The sequence below is a fragment of the Haemaphysalis longicornis genome, unplaced genomic scaffold (genome assembly GCF_048455015.1).
Source record: "Haemaphysalis longicornis isolate Haplotype H1 unplaced genomic scaffold, Haemaphysalis longicornis Haplotype H1 scaffold_8, whole genome shotgun sequence".
NCBI lineage: Eukaryota > Metazoa > Arthropoda > Arachnida > Ixodida > Ixodidae > Haemaphysalis > Haemaphysalis longicornis.
In genome coordinates this window covers 138,024,224-138,048,856 of record NW_027526445.1, presented here as the reverse complement: position 1 = coordinate 138,048,856, position 24,633 = coordinate 138,024,224, and the positions used below count along the sequence as shown (strand labels likewise).

At 48.9% G+C, this 24,633-nt stretch overlaps 1 protein-coding gene across 1 annotated transcript in view; it reads right to left on the bottom strand.

Annotated features, from left to right (window-relative positions):
- LOC144149635 (uncharacterized) overlaps positions 1-11,475 on the bottom strand; it is a 377,896-nt gene extending 366,421 nt beyond the window's left edge. Inside the window, exon 1 of the mRNA XM_077681287.1 lies at positions 10,563-11,475. Coding sequence (XP_077537413.1) covers positions 10,563-10,797 — 235 coding nt within the window. The 5' untranslated portion in view covers positions 10,798-11,475. The remainder of the gene's footprint in view (positions 1-10,562) is intronic.
- Between the last annotated feature and the right edge of the window lie 13,158 nt (positions 11,476-24,633).

Here is a 24,633-nt window from a genome sequence, read left to right as displayed (position 1 = left end):
ATGTATCAATATCAGAAACAAGAATTGATTGATTGATTGATTGATTGATTGATTGATTGATTGATTGATTGATTGATTGATTGATTGATTCGATAAGTCGTGTGTTTTCCACGGTGAAAAGGTTGGCGAACCAAGAAGGAAAACCGCTCGGCGACAAGTTTCAATTTTATACACGGGAATCAGGTGCGCGCGGGTAGCAAGGATGCACCGTTGCCAGCTGTTTGCGCACGTGCCGGCGTTAGTTCAGATGCATTCCGGGCGTGCCATGTATACCTAGTATTCCGAGAACGTGCCAACAGGAGCTTTTCTGCGAAAAAAAGGACGGGTTCGGCTCGTCGTATTCGTATATACAGTTGGAATTCGCTCGGCAGGCAACCGATCTGCGTCGCGTTAAGCAGAAAACGTTCAGTGAGACGGAAGTTTTTAAACGGGCGCCGTGCGCTTTGTGTGTTGAAAGAAGACTGGAGTTCGCTATTTAAATTCCTCTATAGCCAGCAATGGCTGTATGCGTGTGGAGGCGCGCAGTCGCAAGGCATTGCACACCAGTTTACGTTCAGGTTTCGCTAATGTTCTGTCCAAATGCCTCCTGAGATCTTGCACATTTTGGTCTGCTCCCGTGCCGAGAGATGCACGAGAGCGAATTTCTTTTTTTACTTACAGAATAAAAATTTTCCTGCCGACGTTTTATCAATGTGTGAGTTCGAGCTTGTTGGTACACCGTGATCAACACCTTGAAGTACTAAAAGTTTCAGACGTATACACCATTTTCCACAAGCAGCTGGGAATGGAGGACAATACTCGCAAACATTATCTCTATGCTCGCAAACTAGTTCTCTCGGCGGCCCGCGCGCCTTCCGCTTCCGGCGGACCAGCGTTGCCTGTGAGCGCCGAGCTGTTAAAGGGACACTGAAGTGAATTTGTCAAGCTCCCGTTTTGGCTTGCACTGTGTAGACTGGCTCCAATTAGCACACTTTTCATCGTTTATCCGGTTGACAAATCGGTAATTATTTTACAAAGCGCGAAAGAAGAAAAACTACCACGCGCGGTTTGCGGCGGCCGCACAAGCTAAGCTGTGACGTTGGGAGGAGGGGGCGCCGTGATTGGACGATGCCCAAGGTTAGCAATCAAACAAGTTTCGTTTCGGTTTCGGTCTGTAAAACAACATGTTTGACATTCGATGGCATCGTTGGATGGGCATTCTCAATATCCCAGTTATCGTAGTACCGCGCTTCTGCCATGTTGTCGGCTGTAAAATGCACAAGATAAGCCTCCCAGGACGATTTGTAATCGTAGCATTTACTATCTGAGGCCTACGCAGTGCATGAACGCCCTCCGCGTCTCCGCAGACGCTCAAATGCATGCGCTTTCCCCCCATATTTGGAGCTTGCCTCGCTCATGCCTGCACCGTAAAAAGCGTGTTCGCACCAGGCCAAGGGTCTGTTGATTCTGGCCTGTGCCCACTGCCCGCAAGCAGTCGGTGCTTACGGCAACAGCACGCCAACGAGAACTCGCTAGCGCGCCAGTGCCAGCCTGCGCGAGTTCTGTGGACTAGTTCGTGGAGCAATGAACGTTGCGGCCCAAAAAAAGGTGAACTCAGTATAGAAAACATCGGCGAAAAACAAAAAAGTTAACTCATGAAAAAAAAAAAAGCGTGTACCCGCGGCGATTCGAACTTGTGACTGGCAAAACACTTGCGGTGACATACCTAGCGCACCAGACGACTAAGCCACAGGGGGGCGCTGGCGGCAATGGAAAATATCAGGTATATAATGTATAACCAGTTTACATTTTTATTTAGTTTTAGTATTTCAAGCAGCTTAGGTGACTATTTGTTGTATTAGCGCTCGTGCAGTAAGCGTCCCCCGAGTTTCCACAATAGCTCACGTCTAGCAATTGCATTTCGTAGACGGGAAAGCGTTCGCAGATGCGTAGTCGTGCTCCTGACCGCTCTGCTTGTTCGCCCAGCGCAAAAAAGTGCTTCCCGCACCCTTGTTTTACGCTGGACGGTAAAAATATCAGTTGATTTTATTTCCTTAGTACCTATATTGACTTCGCTCACTCTTCTCCCCCTTCAAGAGGCCTTATATTTTCCTACTGGCGTACCAGTCAGCGAAGCGTCGCATGTGCGCTTGTGCAGCGCCTGTGTGAAGCGACCTTGACTTGGAGCTAGATACAGTGTACAAACTAACGAAGTAAAGAAAGGCGCATTCTTCCATTCCCAAACGTGTTGTGGCTTAGTTTCAACTGATCGAACGAATTGCGACGACCCGTCGGCGGCCGGCGGACTAAACGGTGGGCCGACTGACTCGGTCGCGGAAGGTCGGCGAGCGGTGCAGTAGCGCAGCCAATTGTCAGCTCCTCTCCTGCTGACGTCACACGAAAACGCCACAGAAAATGGGCGAGCGTAAAGAGAGGAGGACAGCATTTTCGAATTGATTTTTCTACTAAATAAATTCGCGTAAACGCGCACAGAGTGGTCGAAACAGGGCCCAGGGACTCCGGACTACAGTTTGCGCTTGTAATCCCGCATTGTTTACAAATCACTTCAGTGTCCCTTTAACATCGCTCGGCGCGGTGTGTTCCGCTGCGTAGTACAAGTGTTCCGCACCGTGTGGTTAGTTTTTGCGGAACTTGCAACTGTTCTAGTCAATGCTGCGATGCGGTTCACGGCGCAAACGTCGGTTGGTCAGCACTGTGCGGTTGTGGGTTATCGAACAACCATAGAAAGCGAGAAACAGTCGCCGACAGCATACATCTGCACCACACTGACAGGAGAAAATGCAGTGCGGTTGTGACGTGTTTTTGCTGCATCGCTTCCCAACGGAAACCGAGTTGAGATATCGGTGGACGACGTTGATAAACCGCAATGACATTGTACCAACGACCAACTCTAGGGTTTGTTCGGTGCACTTCTTGTACGGCAAGCAGACGGAGCAAAATTCATTTACCACACGCAAAGCTGCGACATGGGCGGCAAAACGGAACCCTCTGAAATGTTAGAAGTAACTTTATCCTTTACAATACTTTTTTACAACACATATTTGCAACTATGTACGCATACAAATTAGTTGATTACAAGGTGAAAAACAAAACTAAACACAATGAAAAATTATGCACACGTAGTTTAAAGCAGTTTGGATTCTGACTCAGCATGCATGGGAGAAAGCTTCGCGTTCTAACCATCTTCCTCTTAAAAAAAGCAGCTATGATTTTTTTTGTGGCGATGGTGCAGAAAAATTTGTGTAGGAGTGTTTGTGTGTACGCATTCTTGCGAACGTGCCTAGGCGTGTGTGTGCGTGAGCGTATGCGACGATCGGGCACACGCTGCTACGACTCTCGTAACGTGTCCTATCCTCTATACATACGCGTTGAGTTTTATTTTATTTCGTTCTTGCGTTGCAGATCCTTATCCTTCTTGGCATTTTCAATGGTAACATGCATGATATTTTAATCGCTCAAAGAGGTCGAATTGGGGTACCCCTCACCAGCGCTACGTTTGGGATTTGACCGTACTGAAGGGTGATGAAATAATTTCAACCAGCTGCAAATTTCTTCAAGGCGTGCAGAAGTATCGTAGTCACGGCCGTGTCCCCCACCAACCTCTTCCTTCCTTTTCTCGCTTCACCAGGACAAAAACAGCCGTCGCCAGGCAGCGAAGTGAATCCACCACGCCGTCCTCAGCAGCCCGATGCCGCTCTCCTCTTATGACGCAGCTAATTACGCGCGCGCCGTAGTGGAGGGCTCGGGATTAATTTTGACCTCCTGGAACTCATAAAGTGCGCCGGAATATCGACCCACGGGAGTTTTCGCTTTTCGCCTTCACCAGAAGAGCTACCGCCGAGGCGCTCTTATAATTCATACTGAACCATCCATTAACTCGATGGAGAGACGAAATAAGAAAATTCCGAGGCAAAGAAGGGCCTAGGGCCGCGCAGGACAGAAGCGGGTGCACATGGAGCTCACTGGGAGACACCTTCGTCCTGCAGTGGACCAAAATGGGCTGTTTTAAATGCAGAGCATTTTAGTAACTCACGATGTCACCCGCGTTGACGTCCGTAGTCGTAGTCCGCACCCCTCCCCCTACACTATATAAAAAAATACTATCCGGCGCCTGGTTTTGATCCCTCGACCCTGCGGGCGGAACGCAATGTACATGGTGCTCTACCCACTGCGCCACAAAGCCTGCACAGAATGGGAGGCTACGAACGCGCCTTATATCCTTGACTCATTCAAACTACGCCAAGAAGCTGCTGATACAACGCATTCACTACCACCAACTCCCCAAACACTAAAAGTTAACGCAATACACCCACCCCCTATGCGACGCATTTACTCGAGTCCCCCTCGCGGGGAGATGAGCCCTTTTTGTTGTTGTTGTTGTTGTTGTTGTTGTTACTGTTGTTGATGATGATCATGATGAATGCCTGGGCTATGTATTTCTATAGACCTTTTCAGCTTAGTCCTTGAGCCGCCGAACTATCACTGAGCTGTGCTGACGCCCATTTAAGTGGCGCAGTTCATAGGATTGTCGAAGTGCGCATGCACCGCCCAGCCCAGAACAAGCTAAGGTGTTATCCAGGAATGAAAATGCCCATACGGTGGCTTTCAGAACAAAGGTCTCTCTTCAGGGAGACTCGGCGGGAGTTTCGTAGAGCGCGGTGTCGCTGTCCACAAATAGCGCGGTGCGACCTTTACCGCGACCACGCGCTCCTTCTCCGCCTCCGCCACTTAATTTGATTGAGTGCTTTTTAATTGCATCCCCTACGTATCGTGGTGGTAGCCTGTGCCATTTCGCCGCCGGTTCTAATGCATCTATATTGAAAGCGTATTGTCTAATTTTAGCGCCGTTATTAGTGACCTTAAATTTTGTCCGTGCCAGGCCGAAGCTGTTCTACGCTATATTCTCATCTCAGCTTTCTTTCCACCAGTGTTGCACGTATACGGCTTTGCATGCCGTCTACTTCTTTTGTGTTACCTTCATGCCCCAGAGCTTCGAGAGGGTGGAAATATCCCGCGTGTGAATCTGAACAGATACGATCGCGTTCCGACTGAATGCGTTTAATTGTTTCTTTTTTTCTTTTTTACCTACCTCTCATGTTTCGTGATTTCGAGCGTACTTTCGCACTTATTTTAATAATCCCTTTGTTCTCCAACGACCTTTTCCGGCTTCAAAAGTAATGCAAGCAAATTACAACCGCGCCCTGGACTCATCGCATAGATTTTCTATTCTGATATCGCAATTCTCTTCCATTTCTAACGGCGTTCCCCCCTTCAAGTTTTTTTTTCTTTTTTCTACAGTTATCCGTTTTTATCTCTCCCGCCTCTTATCTCTCCCGCCGTTTTTATCTCTCCCTGGTTCTCTCTCTCTCTCTCTCTCTCTCTCTCTCTCTCTCTCTCTCTCTCTCTCTCTCTCTCTCTCTCTCTCTCTCTCTCTCTCTCTCTCTCTCTCTCTCTCTCTCTCTCTCTCTCTCTCTCTCTCTCTCTATCTCTATCTATCTTATCTAAGCTATCTTTTCGCCCTCATCGATATTATCCTAGTTCACCCTTTCTCTCCCCAAGTGTCCGTGCTTTTCAGGTGCCTGAACACTTCGGGATATTTTAGCTGCCTCATTATGATGATCCCGTTCTTCCCCTCCACTAAACGCATATTCTACTCTGCGCTTCACTGACTTCAAATGGAGGCCGTCCGTATCTCCATGCACTGCTTCGTCGGTAGTTGCACCACGTGCGACTAAGGACAAACGGCCTGTAGGTTTCACCTCTGGGCCTGAACAGGAATATTGTCTTTAAGTATACCGCGTTTTAATCTGTGAGTCCCACAACAATCCCGCCTTTAAAAGTTCTGCCAAGCGCTCTTACAGTCTTTCCGCCTTTGCCGTACTGCCGCCACAACCGCTGCTGCTCGCGGTTTGGTTTGAGCCGCCGCGCCACACCTGCCATCGGCCGTGCCATTTCTCCGCCGGCATGGTAGTTCGTGCACTGGCTTACACGCATTTCTTGTAGCGTCAACTTTCATCACCAGGAGTAGCAAACTCACCGGTAGCGAAAGATTTCGTTCTAGTACAGAGACGGGATACCCTATAGAGTTGCCCTTAGCCCGTGCACACATCACGTGTAAATGATGTCAAGCTTAACTGCGCTGCAAGAAAAAGGCTCGTTTTATATGTGGGGCCCCAATGCAGTGGACCGGATGCTAGAGTAGTGCAACGTTCAGAACTGTTACGTGTCGCAATACGCGGAACAAATCGTGCTGAATGCTGCGGTACCATATTTGCGACTTTTTTATGAGGCGGTGGGTCGCCTTCTCTCACCTGGTGCACAAAAGGGTAACAAATTGCGTGCAGATTGGCTCTACAGCAATTAGTTACCTTTTTTGTCGATTGGCTCTACAATGGCGAAAAGCTTGATTCAAACGGTCATGTTTCTCGGTGCCACCAGTTCGATTATTAGTCGGGTGGTTTTCACTTCACTTCAATACAGAGGAAGAAGAAAGAAAAAGGATGTCCGCATGCATGCGGCGGATCGCGCTAAGCGAACCCGGAAAGTCTAAAATAATCCGCACACTCGCAGCGGGGCGGCGGATAATTGTAATTTGCCTCCGGTTGCGTTTATTTATTTCCTCGTCCAGACTGCATCCTTGGCGGCCCATCGCAGTAGTTAAGCATATACCCATCCCCATCCCAGAGGTATCGGACCCGCAAGGAACATCTCCGGAGCATCCACCAGGGACGCTGTCAATCATGTCTGACAAACAACTATAGCGCCACCCCACGACCATTTCCTCCAGGGAAATCCGCCCGCCAGCGCACACGTGGTCGTGCACTAGGTACGTACATGCTTCGACCTAACGGCTAATGTCATCCGAAGGCTGCACAGAACCAGCTGACCATAGCCGACAGGCCGCCAGCACTTACCGACGCCTGACACCTGTCACTGTACGCTGCGCCTTCCGGCAACCTGCTCTGGAAATGCCTAGCCCCCTGGGACACCATGGAGACGCGGGCGACAGCTCGTCGGTCAACACTGAGTCCGTGGTACCGCGTAGTTACTAGTACCGCGTCTTCGAGACCACTGCCGTGAGCGACCCCTCTAGCCAAGTCCAAGCGCCAGCCGTTATAAAATTAAGTTATATCTGTATACATCGCATTTTAGAACGTAAACTCAGATCCCGAAGAGGGAGGTGTGCCGTTCGGGGCCGATTCCCTTGGCGATGAAAATTTCCGTTGAGGAACTTATGTTGTAAGCAACGACCCTGGCGGCCGCTGCTCACCAGTCGGTTTTCGTTTCGAAGTTTTGTTGAATGAATCCTTATTTATTGCCCTAAATAGTCTTATTTCTTTATTTTTTATTTCATAATATAAAGTTTTATAAAACTAGTGAACGAACTGTTTAGTTTAATTTTTAAAAAAACGTGTAGGTGGCGCTGGCTGCAACAGGAGTTATGAGGGGAACGCTTGTGCTCCATACAATTTTTTCATCGCAAAAGGGACCCGTGTTCTCCATTGGGTTTTTCCTCCGCACGACACACACCTACCTACTAGTGCACTGTAATCGCGCTTCCTGCAAAGGAAACACTTGAAAGTCGTTGCAAGGCCGTGTCCGTGTTGGTCGAAGATATTTGGTATCGCTTGAGGTATGCGCTCCAATAAACTATGGCTGCATCGACAAATATGCAGCTCATAGATTACAACAAAAAACAACAACAGCGAAATACGTTTTTACTGTAAGACAGTTTTCAAGCAGATCCGGTAGCTATGTACAGACATGGACAAATGATACGCTACAACAAAATATTGCCGCGACTTTATTATTGTGGGAGCAATCCCCGACCGGCTAACGGGGCTGTTTCTAGTAATGGGTATGTGCTGACTGGTGGACGGAGGAGAAAGAGGTCCAAGCTCGCTTGCTCTAGCTTGCATGTGGATCGCCAGTGTTTGCCGGCACAAGTTCGCCCTGTTAATAAACGCTTTTAAGTGCGAATGCACTTTATAAGCGACCCTGAATTCCGTTGACCGCCGTCCGTCCACATAGCAACAGCTGCGGGTGCGCGCGCTCCTCGTCTTCCTTGGCAACGGGGGGAGATGGGCGCGCGCTGCCTGGCCGCTGACATGGCACATACCCACGTGGGGGATTGGCCAGGAATCGGGCGTGAGAAGGGCTAATGCACCCGCTTAAAGGAGTACTGACACGAAATTTCAAAGCTGAGATCCGCTCTAGCAGTCAAGTACAACGACAACACAAATAGGTGTCTGTGAATAAATGCATCTTTCTTTCTTTGTAGTTGTGTGTGTGTGTGTGTGATCTCTCTTTCGCGAACATTACCGAACCGCGCAAATTCAACTCGTGCATTCGCACTTTCACATTCTTCCCCTCGGGGAAATGCGGGGAATTTTTTACTCTCCTTACTGGAGCTCATCGCTACAACATGAACCAGAACACACAAATAGCGCGATTTCTTTCCATGCACATCAAATTGACGCGTGGCTAAAACAAAAGTTGGGAAATGTGGTTTTCCAAATATGCCCATTGCGAGTCATTATTTGACCTGCACGAACCTGTTCTGGTTACCTGTTCTGGTTCCTAAGTATTTGTTGGCATTTCATTCATCCATTCCTGTGAATACAATCGTACCATGTTCCCCTCCCCCTTACATCTATCATTTATAATAATAATAATAATAATAATAATAATAATAATAATAATAATAATAATAATAATAATAATAATAAGTTATCCACTGTACATAAACAAATACACAATCCAGCCCGCATAAGCGTAGGGGGGTCGCTTGTGTGCGTGTAACTAAAAGTAACTACGTACAGTAGTTACTTTTTTTATGCGCAGAATGATTTATACGCGCTCCGACGTCTCTTCAAGCCAATCTTGTTGCTCCGCACATACATCCGCAGTCCCTCTTCTACATCTACATCCATCACCAGGCATGAAGCCATTTTTTGGTGCACACAATACTCTCTACGCGCTGTGACATCTCCAAGAGAAGCCCGCCATCTCCCCGGAGAGCTCGACAAATGCACGCCAGTGGTCGATGCCTGCAGTGCTTCGCTTCCGTCTATAGCAGCTGACTCTCCAATCGATCGTCTTTCCCTCACTTCTACATTCTGGCGCGTCAGCTGATCGCAATTCTGTCCTTTCGTCTCTCCTGACGGCGCAGCTCCCAGCACGCCGAGAGGCAAAAAAAAAATGAAGTCAACGAAGTGTATCTCCGTCTCTCCCTTTCTTTCTGTCATTTCCTTTTGCGCCAAAATTTCTTCGAATGCTCCGCTTGGTAAGAAACGTACAGAGTAATTTCTTCAAATGCTCCGCTCGGTGAGAAACGCACAGAGTAATTTGGTTGAATGATCCGCTCGCTAAAAAACGTACAGAGTAATTTCTTCGAATGCTCCGCTCGGTAAGAAACGTACAGAGTAATTTCTTCGAATGCTCCGCTCGGTAAGAAACATACAGAGTAATTTCTTTAAATGCTCCGCTCGGAGAAAAACATACAGAGTAATTTGTTTGAATGATTTGCTCGGTAAAAAAAAAACATACAGAGTAATTTATTCGAATGCTCCGCTCGGTAAGAAACATACAGAGTAATTTCTTCAAGTGCTCCGCCCGGTAAGAAACGTACAGAGTAATTTTTTCGAATGCTCCGCTCGGGAGAAACGTACAGAGTAAGCCGCAAAATAGTAACAGTGAGGGCGCCTTCAAACGCGCACCGTTCCTGACGCCTGCATGCCGCGGCAAAACCCACCAAAGTAATGCGGTAAATACCGAGATTGATAGCGTTGTTTTAAGCAGTGGACACAGGTGTTCTAAAATACCAAGTAGTCACGGGAGAGGAAGAGCACAATTGTAAATTGTCTGAACAACGATCGCGCTTTGCAGTTTGTTTATGAAACGAAATGTCAAGGCGCAGCCTCAAGCTTAACTTACCACACATCCATCCCTCGAATTCCTTCTGACTTCAAGCACCTTGTACACGACAGTCACAAATGTCCCGCCCTCCACCCAAAAAAATCAATACTAAATTCATGTTTGGGGGAAAAATATCACGTAGTAAAAAAAAAAACGGGAATAAGTAACTCCAGTATAAGGGCAAGGCGAACTGACTTGCTTTTTTCACCTGGGCGCGCGAGACACATCTGCTCGAGATCATAAACCATAACAATAAAGTGTCGCGCGGCGCTTGACGCAGCATAACGCGGGGCGTAACGTATTATAAGGCTCTATGCACTTCGATCACCGAAATAAATTTCGGCACCCACTATAAAAGGGAACGATGGTGGACACCATGGGATTGGGCAATCGCAGTGGTCAGTACGTCCCAGTCAAGGGTACTATAAGACATACAATCATGTCTTTTTATCTTTCTAGTAGTCTGGGAGGGGTGTTGATCATTTGGTTTATAGAGATTTGGGTGAAAAAGTCACCGCATCGATCCGGTCGAGGAGCTGCACTCGCGACCACCTCCGGGCCACAGTGCGAACGAGGAAAAGAGCCCGCCATGTGACTGGGCGTGACGGAAGCCCCGGGCGTCAACAAACAGCGCGTGCACCCACCGTTATTCCACGGGTTGGGCGGCTCGACGTAGCCGGTGACGATGCAGTCATCCGTGGGGAAGTTGACGCGGTGTCCCTTGCTGCGTCGCTTGAGGGCAGATGCCATCGCGGCGCCGTGGCCCACCAGGCGGCCCGTCTCGGTCGGCGTGGTCGGCGCCGACGCCGACTTCTCCCCTCCGGACAGCGGTCGGGGCTCCGTAGAAACGTCCTCCATGCTCGTGAAGAACACGCTCATGCCGACCGACCGCTAACGCCTCACCGCCGTGCACACATCACGCTGCGGCAATCCCGCCGGTCGCTATCTCCTAGTATGTCACCACACCTCACGAGCGTTAGCAGAATCGGTCGCACCACTCACAAGAAACGTCGTCGTTGCGCCGAGAGCGGCCGTCGCACGGAACGACCGACTCTGGTCTTTCCTTCTTCGCGTGCCCGGCCTTCAGAAAAGTTGGGTCGTAAACCGCCGACGATTCCGTCGCTGCAGCCAGGAGCGAACGCACACTCACATACACACACGCACGCACGCGCGCGTTCACACGCGCCGGATTGAGATCACGCACGACACACCGCAACAACACGAAACACGCGCCGAGAAAATCGGGCAAAGTTGAGGCGAGCGCCGGAGTTGCGCGTCCGTAAGAAGCACGTTTCCCGGGGCGAGCCCAACGCCTCACTCGTGGTCGTGCGCAGCTGTAGCGGCAGCCGCCGGGCGTTCTGGCAGTGAAGGGCGCGAGTAGCGCTTCTGCCCTCGTCGGTGTTGGTAAACGATTCGTTGGGTCGCTCTTCGCTTGACGGTCGGCGTCGGCAGCAGCGCTGGCGGGAATGGTTGGTTGTGACGCGGCGACAGGCGCTCGCGGGAAGCGCGCGGCAGCTAGCGCAAGTCGTCGGGCTATTCAGGCGCCGCTGCTGTTGCGCCATCTGGGAGAAAGGAGAGCAATCAAAACTTCAAGCAGCCGTTCTTTGCATCAACGCCACGGAGCGCTCGCTACGGACGCGGTATTTGACGTTACATCACCGAACCAATCACGAAAAAACGCCGCTCGCGGCACTCTGATGCTCGCGTTTGCGGAAATGGAAGAAAACACTGCAGAAATTTATTTCATAACGACACCTCGGGAGTTTTTCAGCCTTACCTCGGGAAGTTTTACGAACTGTTCGAACTGATATATGAAACGATCCTCGTGCTCGTGAAAAACGTGTATGGTAACGTTCGCTCCAATTTTATGGCGAAAGTCCTACTATCCTACAAGACCGGATTTCACCTGTGTGAAGCATCTTCTCAACCATCTTAGCGTTCATTGCCATAGAAACCCAAACAAGCCCAGCTAGATATGTCCTCGGGGCTCCATGTTTTCATATAAGGCTGTTGAATATTGTGCCGGTAAAACGTCTTCCCAGTAATGCACATGTGTATATTCGTCAAGCCGACTTTAAGGGGCTCGCCGTAAGCCCGGGTTTTCAAAGCAGGATTTCCCTTTATGTGTGTTGCAGTGAAGCCTGCTCACGAAGGAAAAAATAAAATAAAAACACCACCGAGTGTGTGCAATAAAAAAGCAGTTTTTAACGATGACACCTGGAATGCAAAGCATTTAATTCACAATCGGTCAAACTATGGCCTAGCATGTGCCTAAGGTAGTAGAAGAAATAAATACCTCTGCATTTTCAAATTAAATGCTTATTGAGCATCTCAGCTGAAGAAAAAAAGCGTGGTGTTTCCTGTGTTCTCCCTGAATGGAAAGCATTTGCGCTCTCTCACGCTAAAAAACAAACGGTTTGTTGGTGTTGTGGGGTGAGTTAAAGGCAGGGCGTCGAACCGGAATCGGAACCGAACCGAAACCGGAACCGAACCCGAATTTTTGCCCGGAACCAGAAGTGAACCGGAACCGTATTTTTTCCACCATTTAGGAACTGAACCTGAACCGGAACGAATAGAAGGAACCGTTCCGAACTGGTTTCGGGGCTTCAAAACTGTAATTTTTAGTTATCGATTATGGTGCCCTACCTTGCGTCTGACGGCATTTTTACCACTCGCCCGACAGTACCACGACATATTTTGCATAGCCTGCAGTCCCACAATAACCCATCGGGTTCTGTTCTTATTATTGCTCTCATTTAATGAAAGTTCTCCGTATATACTATCAGTTTGCGTTAGATACTGCCTATCTCCCCAAGTTTAGTTTTGCATTTAGAAAAAGTTATCCAGAACGTATATTCCGAGGTAGAATATCATGAATTGTTCTTCATGATTTCTATCTGCCTGGTGTTTAATATTGTGTGAACTTGTTAATGTGCTATTAATTTGAGCGCATTCCTGCCCCGTTGTGAAGGCGTTCAGGGACACCATAAACAATAAATCTATATTCTAGTTTGAATGCGCAGTTATATACAAACAGCAGTGAGACACAAACACTGCCAGTTCTCTACACCATTGGTACTTTTTCTGGTACAGTGCCGTTGTGTATCTTCTACTCTAAGAGCTTGAGAACTGAAAAAAAAAATTTGAAGGCCTTCTCATTTGCACTTTCAAAGTAGATGCGACAGAATTTACATATCATCCTGAATCTTCTCTACCTTAAAAAAGTATGAAAAAAAGTATGAAAAAAAGCATGGAAAAAAGTCGAATAGTGCGGATTAGCAGGCAGGCTGGGGTGCATTTGTGAGATGAGAGGATGAGCTAGTGATAATTAGTGGCATTGGTGTGTTGATTAATTTGGATTAGAGGAATCAGCGGGTCGGGTAAGGTGGATTAGGAGGTCGTACCAATCACGATACCTTTGGGTCCTTTGAATACATAAATATTGCGGCAGTCTCCTTCTCGACCAATCAGGAAGTTTAGTTACGCACAAAATAGCCGGAAAGTTGTTATGGGATGACCACCTGAATACTATAAAATGCCTTTCTTTATGCATGTTTTGCGCTGTTGCGTTGTTTCTAGCGTAATATTGACATCTCGAACTGAAGTTAGTAAGTACTTACTTAATGCATATTTTATATTCATCTAAGGGTTTTCAAAACGAGTGCGCAGGGTGTTACGACGATAACTGGAACGCATTAAAAATTTTCGTGAGCGAACCGCCGCTCTGTTCGCGCTCAAACTTCACACGAAGGTCGAATTTTGTGGTCTATTTTGTTTGACACCGGGAACAACGACGGTACTTGCCCGTTTATTTCGAAAATAAACAAAAACAATTTGCGCCGATGGGAAAATGGCGGCCGAGGAAAATGGCGGTCGTCTAAGGGTCCCAAGCTCTGTGGAGTGCCTGGGACCCTGAGACACCTGTGGGCGGCTGCGACAAATCTACCCTAGATCCCCCAACCTCCGCCTTTCCACGGAGCTTTGGAAGAGAGCTTTTGCCAGCTCCGGCCTGGCCTGGTAGATCAGCTGCGCCTCATCGAATTGGCTGTCGACTCGGCCCGAGCTAAAGGCGTCCTTGAATGAGGGCGCATCTCTGAAACTTTTCTTCGATTTAATTAAAGTTCATTCTCTCTCTCTTTCCCTCTCTCTCTACTAGCGACCATTACCGCTGCTTGTGACCTCACTGAGCTACTATATTTCCTAGAACTCACTCGATGTCACCTGTCGCTGAAGTGTTATTAGCAAGTTGTAATTGCCTGTTTGTGAGCCCTTCCTTCCTTAGCCGGTCTGTAAGCGGGTGGAAGGTGGGAAGAATGACATCCCTTTAAACCCCACCTGTCACACTTTACAGTGGAGGCTGACGCCGACGCAGGACCGTTTGCTACTTCTAGTGCTGCTAATGATCTCGTGTTAAAGCCAAAACGCCGTTGAAACTATGGGTACGTAAAAAGCGTAACAGACCAGGCAATTAATTTTCAATGCGATATTTTTGCCTCGGTGCGCGAAAATACGTGGGCGTGCGCACATGCGTGCGTGGACATTTGATAGTAACAAAATAGATAGCGAGAGCGCAGCCTCTCTGCTAACCTGATAAGTTTCCTGACCCGAAAAGAGGCTTCCCGCTTGCCAGTAAACTACCTGTCTGCCTGCCTGCCGGCCAGCCAGAAGATTCCGGCGAGGTTGGGGGATTTGGAGACGAGGGGCGGCCCGCCGCCCAGTGAGTGTGGGGTAGGGGGGAGGGCGCAAAGTCGCTCCACGGCGACACACGAGGGTACCAAAAAACGATGGTGAACGAACGAAGGATGGTGAACGAACTCAGTGGACGGACGGGGCAATGGACATCCTGCAGGGAGGCTGCCCTTTGCCAGAAGATTCTGGCGAGGATGCCACAATAAGGAAGATGGGGAGGAGGCATCGGAGGCACCGAGGCGCTGCCGAATGGCCCGGAGGCTACACGCTTGCCTTCCAGAAGACTGAGGCAAGGATATATCAATTTGGAAACGAGGTGCCGCCCGTCACTGGTCGGCGAGGGGAGTGGATCACAAGGCGGCACAGCAGCGGCTACGTAGAGCCACGTTTTAGAGCGCAGCTCTTAAGCACCCGCTACTGTGGTTCTGCCAAGGAGGTTGTCTCCTTGGGTTTTGCGTACTCCCTTAGCGTCGGCCTCGCTGTAACCGAGAGAACGAAAAGGCCACTGAAGATAGAGCCAGCAGGAAAGCGGAGGATGAAAGCATGACGAAAGTGTGAGGGGGAGGGACATGCTCGCCGGCGGCGACGCGCAACGAGATTATAGCGCGCGCATTCGTGCGTTCGCTGATGACGCGATCACTTCCTGAGACGCAGCAGCTATGCGCCGTCGCCGAGGCGATGCAGTTGCGCTTCACTCAAATTTCGCATAAGCGAGTATCGTAATCGTCAGCCAATATTTTTGTTTCCTCAAGGAAACAACTGCAGGATACGAAGCTGCGGGTTTACGAGCCAAGAATAAAATTAAATTGAATTATAAAAATGAATTAAACTAAATTATTAAACATAAACTTCCGGCCATAAAGACTAATGATTTAACCTTCACACACATATGCAGCTTTAAGCGTCCCAGCGAACTCTTTATTTCTTTCCTTTAGTGTTGTGATCGTTGACCTATGTATACCATAGAAAACACTTTGCAGTGGATTGTACTGTTCAAAAGACTCTTCAAGACTTTTCATAAACGCTTTAGCTCTTTACGTCACTTCTGTAAGCGCTGAGAAAGCTATAGCTACCGCCAGCACGGAGCGGCACTGCGTTATTTGCTCGTCAAAGAGGAGGCGCCTTCGTTTCTGTTTTGATTTTGTGACTTTCTTTTGAAGTGGCTATCAAATGCGTTCTTTGCGGTAATTAAGGGAAAGATGGCAAACATCCGCGATACCTCTGTAACGACGTAATTCCAGCGTTCGAAGAGCGCCAAGACCAGGAAGAAGAGAAAAATATTTTGAACGAGATTTTAAGTTGTCTGACGGGCATAGAGTAGCAATTTTTGGCTGAGGTACTTCGCGACCCCATAACACTCGATGTGTTGGTTGTCTACGCTCTGCAAGCATTCAAGATTTACAGAAAAGTTGACAAATGCGTTGTAGGGTCTCTTTAAGTTGGCCAAACAGAAACACTTCCACAAAGAAGCCTACATTATGTCTTTGATTTTATGCCGACGTGACAAAGAAACGAAAGCCGAGCACACAAAAAATATCAGAAAAAAACCCATGGCTCTTTTTCCCGAACCCATTTGAACACGTTCGAACCGGTTCGAACCAGAACGGAATGGTGCTCTGGAACTGAACCCGAAACGAGCCCGAAAGGCTTGAACCCGAACCCGAACCCGAACCGAACCCGAAAAAATACCGGTTCGACACCCTGGTTAAAGGAGCCATGAAGACAAAATGCAAGTTTGGTTGTTTAAAATACTACACTGTCCCAATAACAGTGATACCAATTAATGGCACCACAAACTTCAAACAAATAATGGACACATTAAAGGGCACATATGTATACTCGGGATCAAGCTAAGAAGGGCAATAGCCCATGCAGTATCCCTCCGCCTAAGCGACGGACCCGGATGTCAACGGGCGCACGCGTTTTGAAAGGAGATTGCTATGAATGCGTGATATCGCCCGCCTTTTCCCACGTAGTTTGTTTGTCGCAGCTACAGTAATTTATAAGCATATTAAGCCTTAAAAATCACGGAAACGCCTCGTACCATGTTCAAAATATCCCAAGTAACGCACTACTTGTGTCGCGCGGAGTAACATGCTACTGGGGTGATAAGGCACAGCGGCAACTTCCGTTGAGAGGAGGTTGAGAGCAATGGACCAACGTAGGAGGGCAGCTAAGGTTTTTAGGTACCTATACTTGAAAGCGTGGACACGCAGTGGTTAAGCAAGACTAGAAGGCTAACGATGAAATACGGAAAGAACAGTGGAGAATCCGAAACAGCCAAGGTAACCACAAAAGAGGCAAGGCAGATAGAAACGAATAAATGGAGAGACAACATGGAGGCTAGAACGTCGTTAGAGATGTACAGGGCCGAGAAATTGAACATCAGAAAGGAAAATTCCTACGATAATTCCCAGGGCAGTGCTTCGCTTTTTGAGGCTAGAGCAGGTTGCTTGCGAACTAAGAGCTTTGTGGGGAAGTAAATGATGGGGTATGCGTGGTCTGCAGAAAACAAACAGAAACTATGCGGCACATAGTGTTAGACTGCGAGGGTATCCATCCAAATCTACATGAGGGAAATATTCGGGTTCCAGAAGCCATAGGATTTAACGGTAGCACCGAGGGAGTTAACTTCAAGGCTTTCGATGCGACGTAAAGAAGATTAGAATGCTGGTGGACGAAAAGCAGAGAGGGGAATATTGCCTAGGTCGCGGGTTCAATTCCCGGCCGCGGCGGCCGCTTTTCGATGGAGGCGAAGAGCAAAAATGCCCGTGCGAACGAGATTTCGGCGCACGTTAAAGATCCCCAGGTGGTCAAAACTAATCCGCAACCGTCCACTACGGCACGCCTCATCGCCTGCGTTGCGTCAGCGCGTACCCTACAATCAAATCAAATCAATATTGCCTAGGATAGCTCCCTCCTGTAACAAGAAACCAAGTATTTTACGCTTAATAAGTTTTTTTGTACCTGCCCTAAGCAGCGCTAGTATTAAACCAAGAGTATAAAACATGGGTATATTACTGCTTTTTGGTAAGATGACACGTCATCACCCCGCTGCAAAGGGGAAACCAATAGCAATCATCGTCGTTGCGATCCCGCAGCCACGTTTCGACCATTTTTCTATGACGTCACGGAATGCTGTTTGTGCGATTGGCGGCCGTCGAACTAAGCGAGTGCCAATTGAGATATGACTGGGCGGTGGTATAAGAGCCTCTAGTTCTGTTTGACAGCATCAGTTGAATGACTGCGGCCCGTTCACACACTGATAAAAATGTTTTAAGTGCGAATGCACTTTATAAGCGACCCCAAACCATCCACCGCCGGCGGCGGCGGCGGCGTCCGCAGTGCTCCTCTATATTTAAAAAAGAAACAGCATCCGGCGCCAGGTTTCGATCCGAGGACTTTGCGGCCGCAGCGCGACGCTCTACCGACCAAGCCACGAACGCGACGGTGATATCAGTGTTAGTGACGCGCCTTATATCTTTAACGCATTCAAACTACGTCGTCAGCGGCGTGCGTTGGCGACTCAGCGGCGTTATAGCGGCTTGTTAACTGCGTGGTGTACACGTGATACTACAAACCCGATGGAAGAGAAGGCGGCGAGGCGGTGGGCTGCGGGGGCCGAGCGCAAGCGCCGCAAGCGGGCCGACAACCGTGCATTCGCACTTTCACATTCTCCCCCTCGGGGAAATGCGGGGGAATTTTTTTTTTTTTATGGATGGCCAGCGCCACTCCTGCCCATCTTACGTCACTTCGGTGTGACGTGTGAAAGTTTGCAAATATTTTTGTGGTTTACTTGTTTAAAAAAAAACGTCCTTCGTGGCTGGATGGGAGATTAGTGAATCAACAAAGGCTGCTTCCTTTAAGCTCAAGAAAGTTGTATATTTTCTTCGTTACCCCGTAAACTGCTTAGAATGAACAACAAACGAGTCGAATTTCTGGGTATTTTTTTTTTCGTGAAAACTCCTCTCGAAACAAATTTTTTTTCTAGCTCGAGATCTGAGGATTGTGATTTAAGTAGGTTACCTTGCGTCGAACAGCCAAATGTACCCCGCACGTTGTATAATGTGTGGGCTTCGAACATCCATGTTTTCATCTAAACAACTGTCCCATTAAAATAATGCATTGTCTTACCTTTATCAAAAAAATTGATAAACGTTTCCCCGGAAGTCCCCAAATGCAAAAAAAAAATGTAATGTTTTCAGAGGTCTCGAAACAATTTTCTTCAATCATTTGCACATCTGAAATGCTTGTGGAACATGTTAAAGAAGCGCTTTCAAATTCTTTAACGGTGTCACGCGTCTCACGCGGCAGAGAAATGAGGCTCAAGTCGATTCATTCGATGGCAACACAATATATTTACATAACAAAACCACTCAAACGAACGAAATCATAGCGACTGAACACACATATTTCACACTAAACAGCAAAAACAAGCACGACCTCACACTACCAACCCTCTACTCCTAAAGTCCCTATAATACATTAACTGTCTCTGTCAGATTCAAACAAATCCTACCGCCGGTACCACGGTGCGATGCCGATGACGTGGCCCAGTGGGTCGGTTGGGTTACGCGTCACCCAACGTCGCCGAACGTCGCAATGGCCCGTGCTGGTGCGTCGTGGTCCGGAGCTGCCCGCTGTGCGATGACTCGGCTTCGCTGAGCAGCGCGGCTCAGCAGGAGGCCAGCAGAGCGAAGCTGCTGGTAATCAGTGATCTTGAGCTGCCCGCTGCCAGACGGTGCGGTGCCGCTGGTGCGTCGTGGGGCACGGCTCGACGGGTCGCCGGCGGTGCGATGCCGCCGGTCAGCAGGAGGCCAGCAGAGCGCAGCTGCTGGTAATCGGTGGTTCCGGGCAGCCCGCTGCCAAACGGTGCGATGCCGCTGGTGCGTTGTGCAGGCACGGCCCGAACTTCCCACCGTTCCTCCAAAGAACCCGTTCCACTCTCTCCACTCCAACCTTGTTCTCTTCCTCTTCACCTCGCATTAATCGTGTGCAGTTCCCATTCGCTGAACAAGCTACCTCCTCCTCCTCTTCGATTACCCTGTGTTTCTTCTCCATTGGTCACTTCAACATCCTTCTCACCATCCCGTATGCTGATTTTTCGTTTTCTTCAACTTTTCTGACAACATCTTCTTCTGGGGCCAATCCCCCTTCGGGTATGGGTTCTTACCACATGACAAACGGTTAGCTGTGAAGTAACCGAGCTCGATGCACGTGAGTCAACCTACGCTATCTCATAGAACATTTTTGGGTCTTTTACGTGTTTTTTTTTTCTTTTTTGCAGTAAAGCTGTCTATGGTTACGATCCAGCAGATCGCCTCTGGCAACAGAACAATGTAGACAAGAATCAAATGTCAGCGTAGCGCCACGTTGCGGCACCCACTTATACACTCTGGATCGTAAAACTGTACCACACACGTTGAGTGTAGGGAAAAAGTCTCAACAGTTAATAAAAAATCACGGGCCATCTCTGTGGTGTAGTGGCGCCCTCTAGTGGAGCGCCCGCTCACTGTGTGCGCTTGGTTGTATGAATTGTAACTAGATGTCGTTGCTGTGGACGCACGTGACGGGTCACGTGCGTATGCGTCTCGGTGCTGTCTCCTGTTCTGTGGTGCCGTCTTGTTGAACAATAAACGTTCTTTTTGGGTTCTGGTCTTGGTACGAGCAGGCCGCACTCTTTCTTCTTGGGCTTGTGGGTGGGCCCGGCGGCCGGCCTTCGCTCCCGTCGCTGCCGAGGCCGCTCGCCGTCGCCCACGACACAACATCTTTTTGGCGACGAGGATGGGATCATTTTCTTCTGCTGCGACGACGTCGTCGACGGGTCCGGCAGAATGAAAACGTGAGTGCGTTTGACCTCGCTCGAGTGTGACTGTCCGGCGCGTCTGGCGTCGCGAGGCCTAGCGTTCTTTGTGCTGACGCTTGTCGAACCGTCGTTTAGGCCTCGCCCTACTTCGTTCTTCTGCTTCTGCTCCTGCATCTCTCTCCTTCCTGCTTGGCAGCATGGGCCTCTTCGATAACCTGCCCGTTTTCCTCGAATTGCCGGGGCCGCCTCCGATTCCGTGGCATAACTGGAAAAAATTGTTTCAGGCCCATCTCGAGGCGGCTGGTGGCAGCGACTGGAATGACGGACGACGCGCGTCGGCGCTCGTCAGCGTTTTGGGTAGGGAGGGGCAACGAAGGTATTTTGCTGAGGCGGAGCAGGACGAAGCAAGGAGGGACGCCGCCAGTAACGTGACCGACGCTAATGTAACCAGCCCTATCGTGACCGACTCCGCGACCGACTGTAGTGTGACCGCATCCTCGGCTCCAGCCATTTCGAAATTCGACCAACTTTTGGAGCAGCTGGACCGGCTCTTCGCCGCGTCCACAAATACGCTTGTTGAACGACATGAGTTCACAAGCCGTCGTCAATCGGGGGGGAAGTTTTTTAGAATACGTGACCGCTCTAAAGGAGAAAGCCGTACGTTGCAAGCTCGGGCTGACGTACGCGGAGCGCGTCCGAGATCAAATCATACATGGAACGTCTAACCCCCAGGTTAGAGAAAAGCTGCTCGCACATGGCGAAAAGTTGTCTTTGGAGAAAGCTGAAGAGATTGGTCGGAGTTTTGAATCTTTGTCGTTGGCGAATCAAGCCTTCGGTTCGCATCATCAAGTACAAGCGGTAGGACGGCGCGGAGAAGGTGGCGTCGCTCAAGATGGCGGCGTGGAGAATCAAGATGGCATGGGCCGCCGGGGAGGCCGTGACGTCATTCCACCGGGTTCGGGAAGACAAGATGGTGGCCCTCAAGATGGACGTTTCCATTCGCAGTCAGCTGCAGAGTTTCGCGGTACAGTCCAGGCGAAGAAGCTTGCAGGCAAGCTTCAGTTATGCGAGCGATGCGGAAATAAATGGCATAATTCAGCATTTCCAAATTGTCCAGCCAGAAATCGGCGCTGCAACTCTTGTAATAAGTGGGGACATTTCGCATCGATGTGCCGTAAGCCGGCACCAGTGCATCGAGTTTCTTCGAAGGAAGCTACGGGATCCGCGTCGACACCGGAACCTGTAGAGCATCCAGCATCCACGGAGATCAACGCACCCGCAAGATCTTCCGTCTTAACAGTCAGCACTTCTTCTAGAAAGGACTTAGTCGTCCAAGCGGAAGTCAGCGTCAACAATCCTCCAAGAAAGGACTTAGTCGTTCAAGCCGTAGTCAGCGGAGTGACCATGCAACTCTTAGTCGATACCGGAGCATCCGTGTCGTTGATGACTGCCGAAGATTTCAAGCGTCATTTCAGTAAACAGCATGCGCTGTCCAAGGCTTCCGTCAACTTGTGGAATTTTTCCAAACAACGTATCGGCATCCGCGGCTCATTCCAAGCTCCTGTTCAAGTCTTGCAACGGTCTTGCTCCGTCACATTCTACGTCACCGACAAAGGGACATCTCTTTTGGGGCTCGACGCCATCCAGCAACTGGGCATTCAGATCGACGGTGCGTCTCTTACGTGTCGACTAGCATCGGTGTGTGCAGTGCAGTGTCCCGTGAACGTGCCCCCGGGTTTCGAACATCTCTTCAACGGCGAGTTGGGTCTTGTCAAGGACGTCTCGCATAAGATCCAACGGCGGCCAGGTGTGACTCCAGTTGCATCTAAGCTACGAAGATTGCCTCTTGCTCTCCGTGATCCAGTGTCCAGCGAGCTGCGACGCCTCGAGGACAATGATGTCATTGAGCGCGTCGACGCCTCGGAGTGGGTTTCGCCACTCGTCGTCGTCCGGAAAAAGAACGGGGACATTCGGCTGTGTGTGGACCTCCGGGAACCGAATAAGGCAATTATCATTGATGGGTATCCTTTACCGCATGTTGAAGAGCTGTTGCAGATGTTTCATGGTGCTGTTTGTTGTTTGTTGCTGTTTGTTAACTACTTTCGTGACTCATGAAGGTTTATTCAGGTTTAAGCGGGTGTGTTTTGGTCTGGCGTCGGCGCCTGCGGTTTTTCAAAAAATGATGTCTCAGATCTTGAAGAATTGCAAAAATGTCGTTTGCTATCTTGATGATATTCTTGTGTGGGGAAAGACTCAAGCTGAGCATGACGCGAGCCTGGTTGAAGTCTTAACATGTATAGCAAACAGTGGCATGAAGTTGAACGACAAATGTCTTTTTTCGGTCAAGGAACTTGATTTTTTGGGTCACAAGATTTCGGCTGAGGGCATCTCACCTTTGGAGAGCAAAGTAAAAGCTATAGTTCATGCTCCCGCTCCTACGGACATAAAGTCACTACAATCATTTTTAGGTCTTGCAGGATACTATGCCAAGTTCATAAAGAACTATGCAGAGATAGTTGAACCACTTCGCCTCATGCTCAGGAAGGGTCAGACGTTTTGTTGGTCTGATGATGCTCAGCGCAGTTTCGATCAGTTGAAAGCGTGCCTCACATGTTCTCCGGTTGTGAAGGTCTTTAATCCTGACTTGCCTGTAGTAGTTACTACCGACGCATCTGATGTGGGAATTGGCGCGGTACTACAGCAGCGGTATGGTTCTCGGCTTGAAACCATAGCCTTTTCATCTAGAACTTTGTCCGAGACTGAGAGAAAATACTCTGTGAGAGAGCGCGAAGCGCTGGCTTGTTTGTTCGCGTGTGAAAAGTGGCACATTTTTCTTTGGGGCAGACGGTTCACACTTAGAACTGACCATCAGGCTGTAGTTGCTTTGTTAGCCGCAGGAGACTCAGGTCGGATACCTTTAAGGATTTCACGGTGGTCAGCTCGTCTGCTGTATTACAATTTTGACATCGAGTACTGCAAAGGGTCAGAAAATCTGGTGGCTGACGCTCTGTCAAGATTACCCATTCAGACCGGTCAGGAACTTCAGGAAGAAGAGATAGTGTCGCTGGTAACATCAGTAGTCGATAAAGAAACCGTGCAGCTGGCAACGAAGGCCGATGTGACGTTGCAGAAGGTAGCAGAGTATGTGTCAAAGGGTTGGCCTGATAAGAAAAAGGTACACAGTGACTTAACAGCTTACTTTCATGTAAGGGATGAACTTTCTGTTGTGGACGGATTACTCATGTGTGATGACCGTGTAGTCATTCCTTGTGTACTGGTGCCTACGTTCCTCGAGTTAGCACATGAAAATCATCAAGGAATAGTACGAACGAAGCAACTTCTCCGGGAACGTTACTGGTGGCCTCAAATGGATCGCAATGTTGAAGAACATGTAAAGCATTGTCACGTTTGTCAGCTGGCAGACAAGTCTGCTAAGCCTCATGTAGCTCCGTTGCAGCCAGTGGAATGGCCTGAAGGGCCTTGGCAAAAGTTGGGAATGGACATCGTCGGTCCGTTAGATGTGTCGTACCCCCGATTTCTTGTTACACTAGTCGATTACTACTCTAAGTGGCCTGAGGTTCTGGGCACAAATTCCATTTCAACTGAGGATGTCATTAAGTTGTTGGACTCTTCTTTCAGTCGGGAAGGACTCCCTGAGGTTTTAGTGACGGATAATGGAACCCAGTTTGTTTTCAAACAATTCCAAGAGTATCTAAAGGAGAAAGGTATCCGCCACGTGTTTTCATCGAATTATTACCCTGAGGCTAACGGCCAAATTGAACGGTTTAACAGGGTTCTGAAGGAACATATACAGGTAGCCAGACTTGAAGGCAAGGATGCTTCGAAAAGCATTACACAATTTCTTGGGTCGTATAAGGTCACACCATTTCAGTGACAGGTCTTTCTCCAGCTTTTTTGCTGCATGGACGTCAGCCTCGTTCCAAAGTGGATATTAGCAACTTCAGGATACGTAAAAAGGCAGCAGGATCGGACAATTTCCTGCCTCATGTTCGGAATCAAATCTTCACGAAGCAGCATAAAGCTAAACAGTACTTTGACAGAAGGAAAGGTGCGCAGCAGACCCGCATAAAGGTGGGAGATGTCGTGAAGGTAAAATTCCGTAAGCAAGGATTTCTGAAGTATAGTAAGCCGTTGACAGTGCAAGCTCAGGTTGCACCTTTCACCTTTAAGCTCAGTGATGGAAAGATCTGGAACGCTTC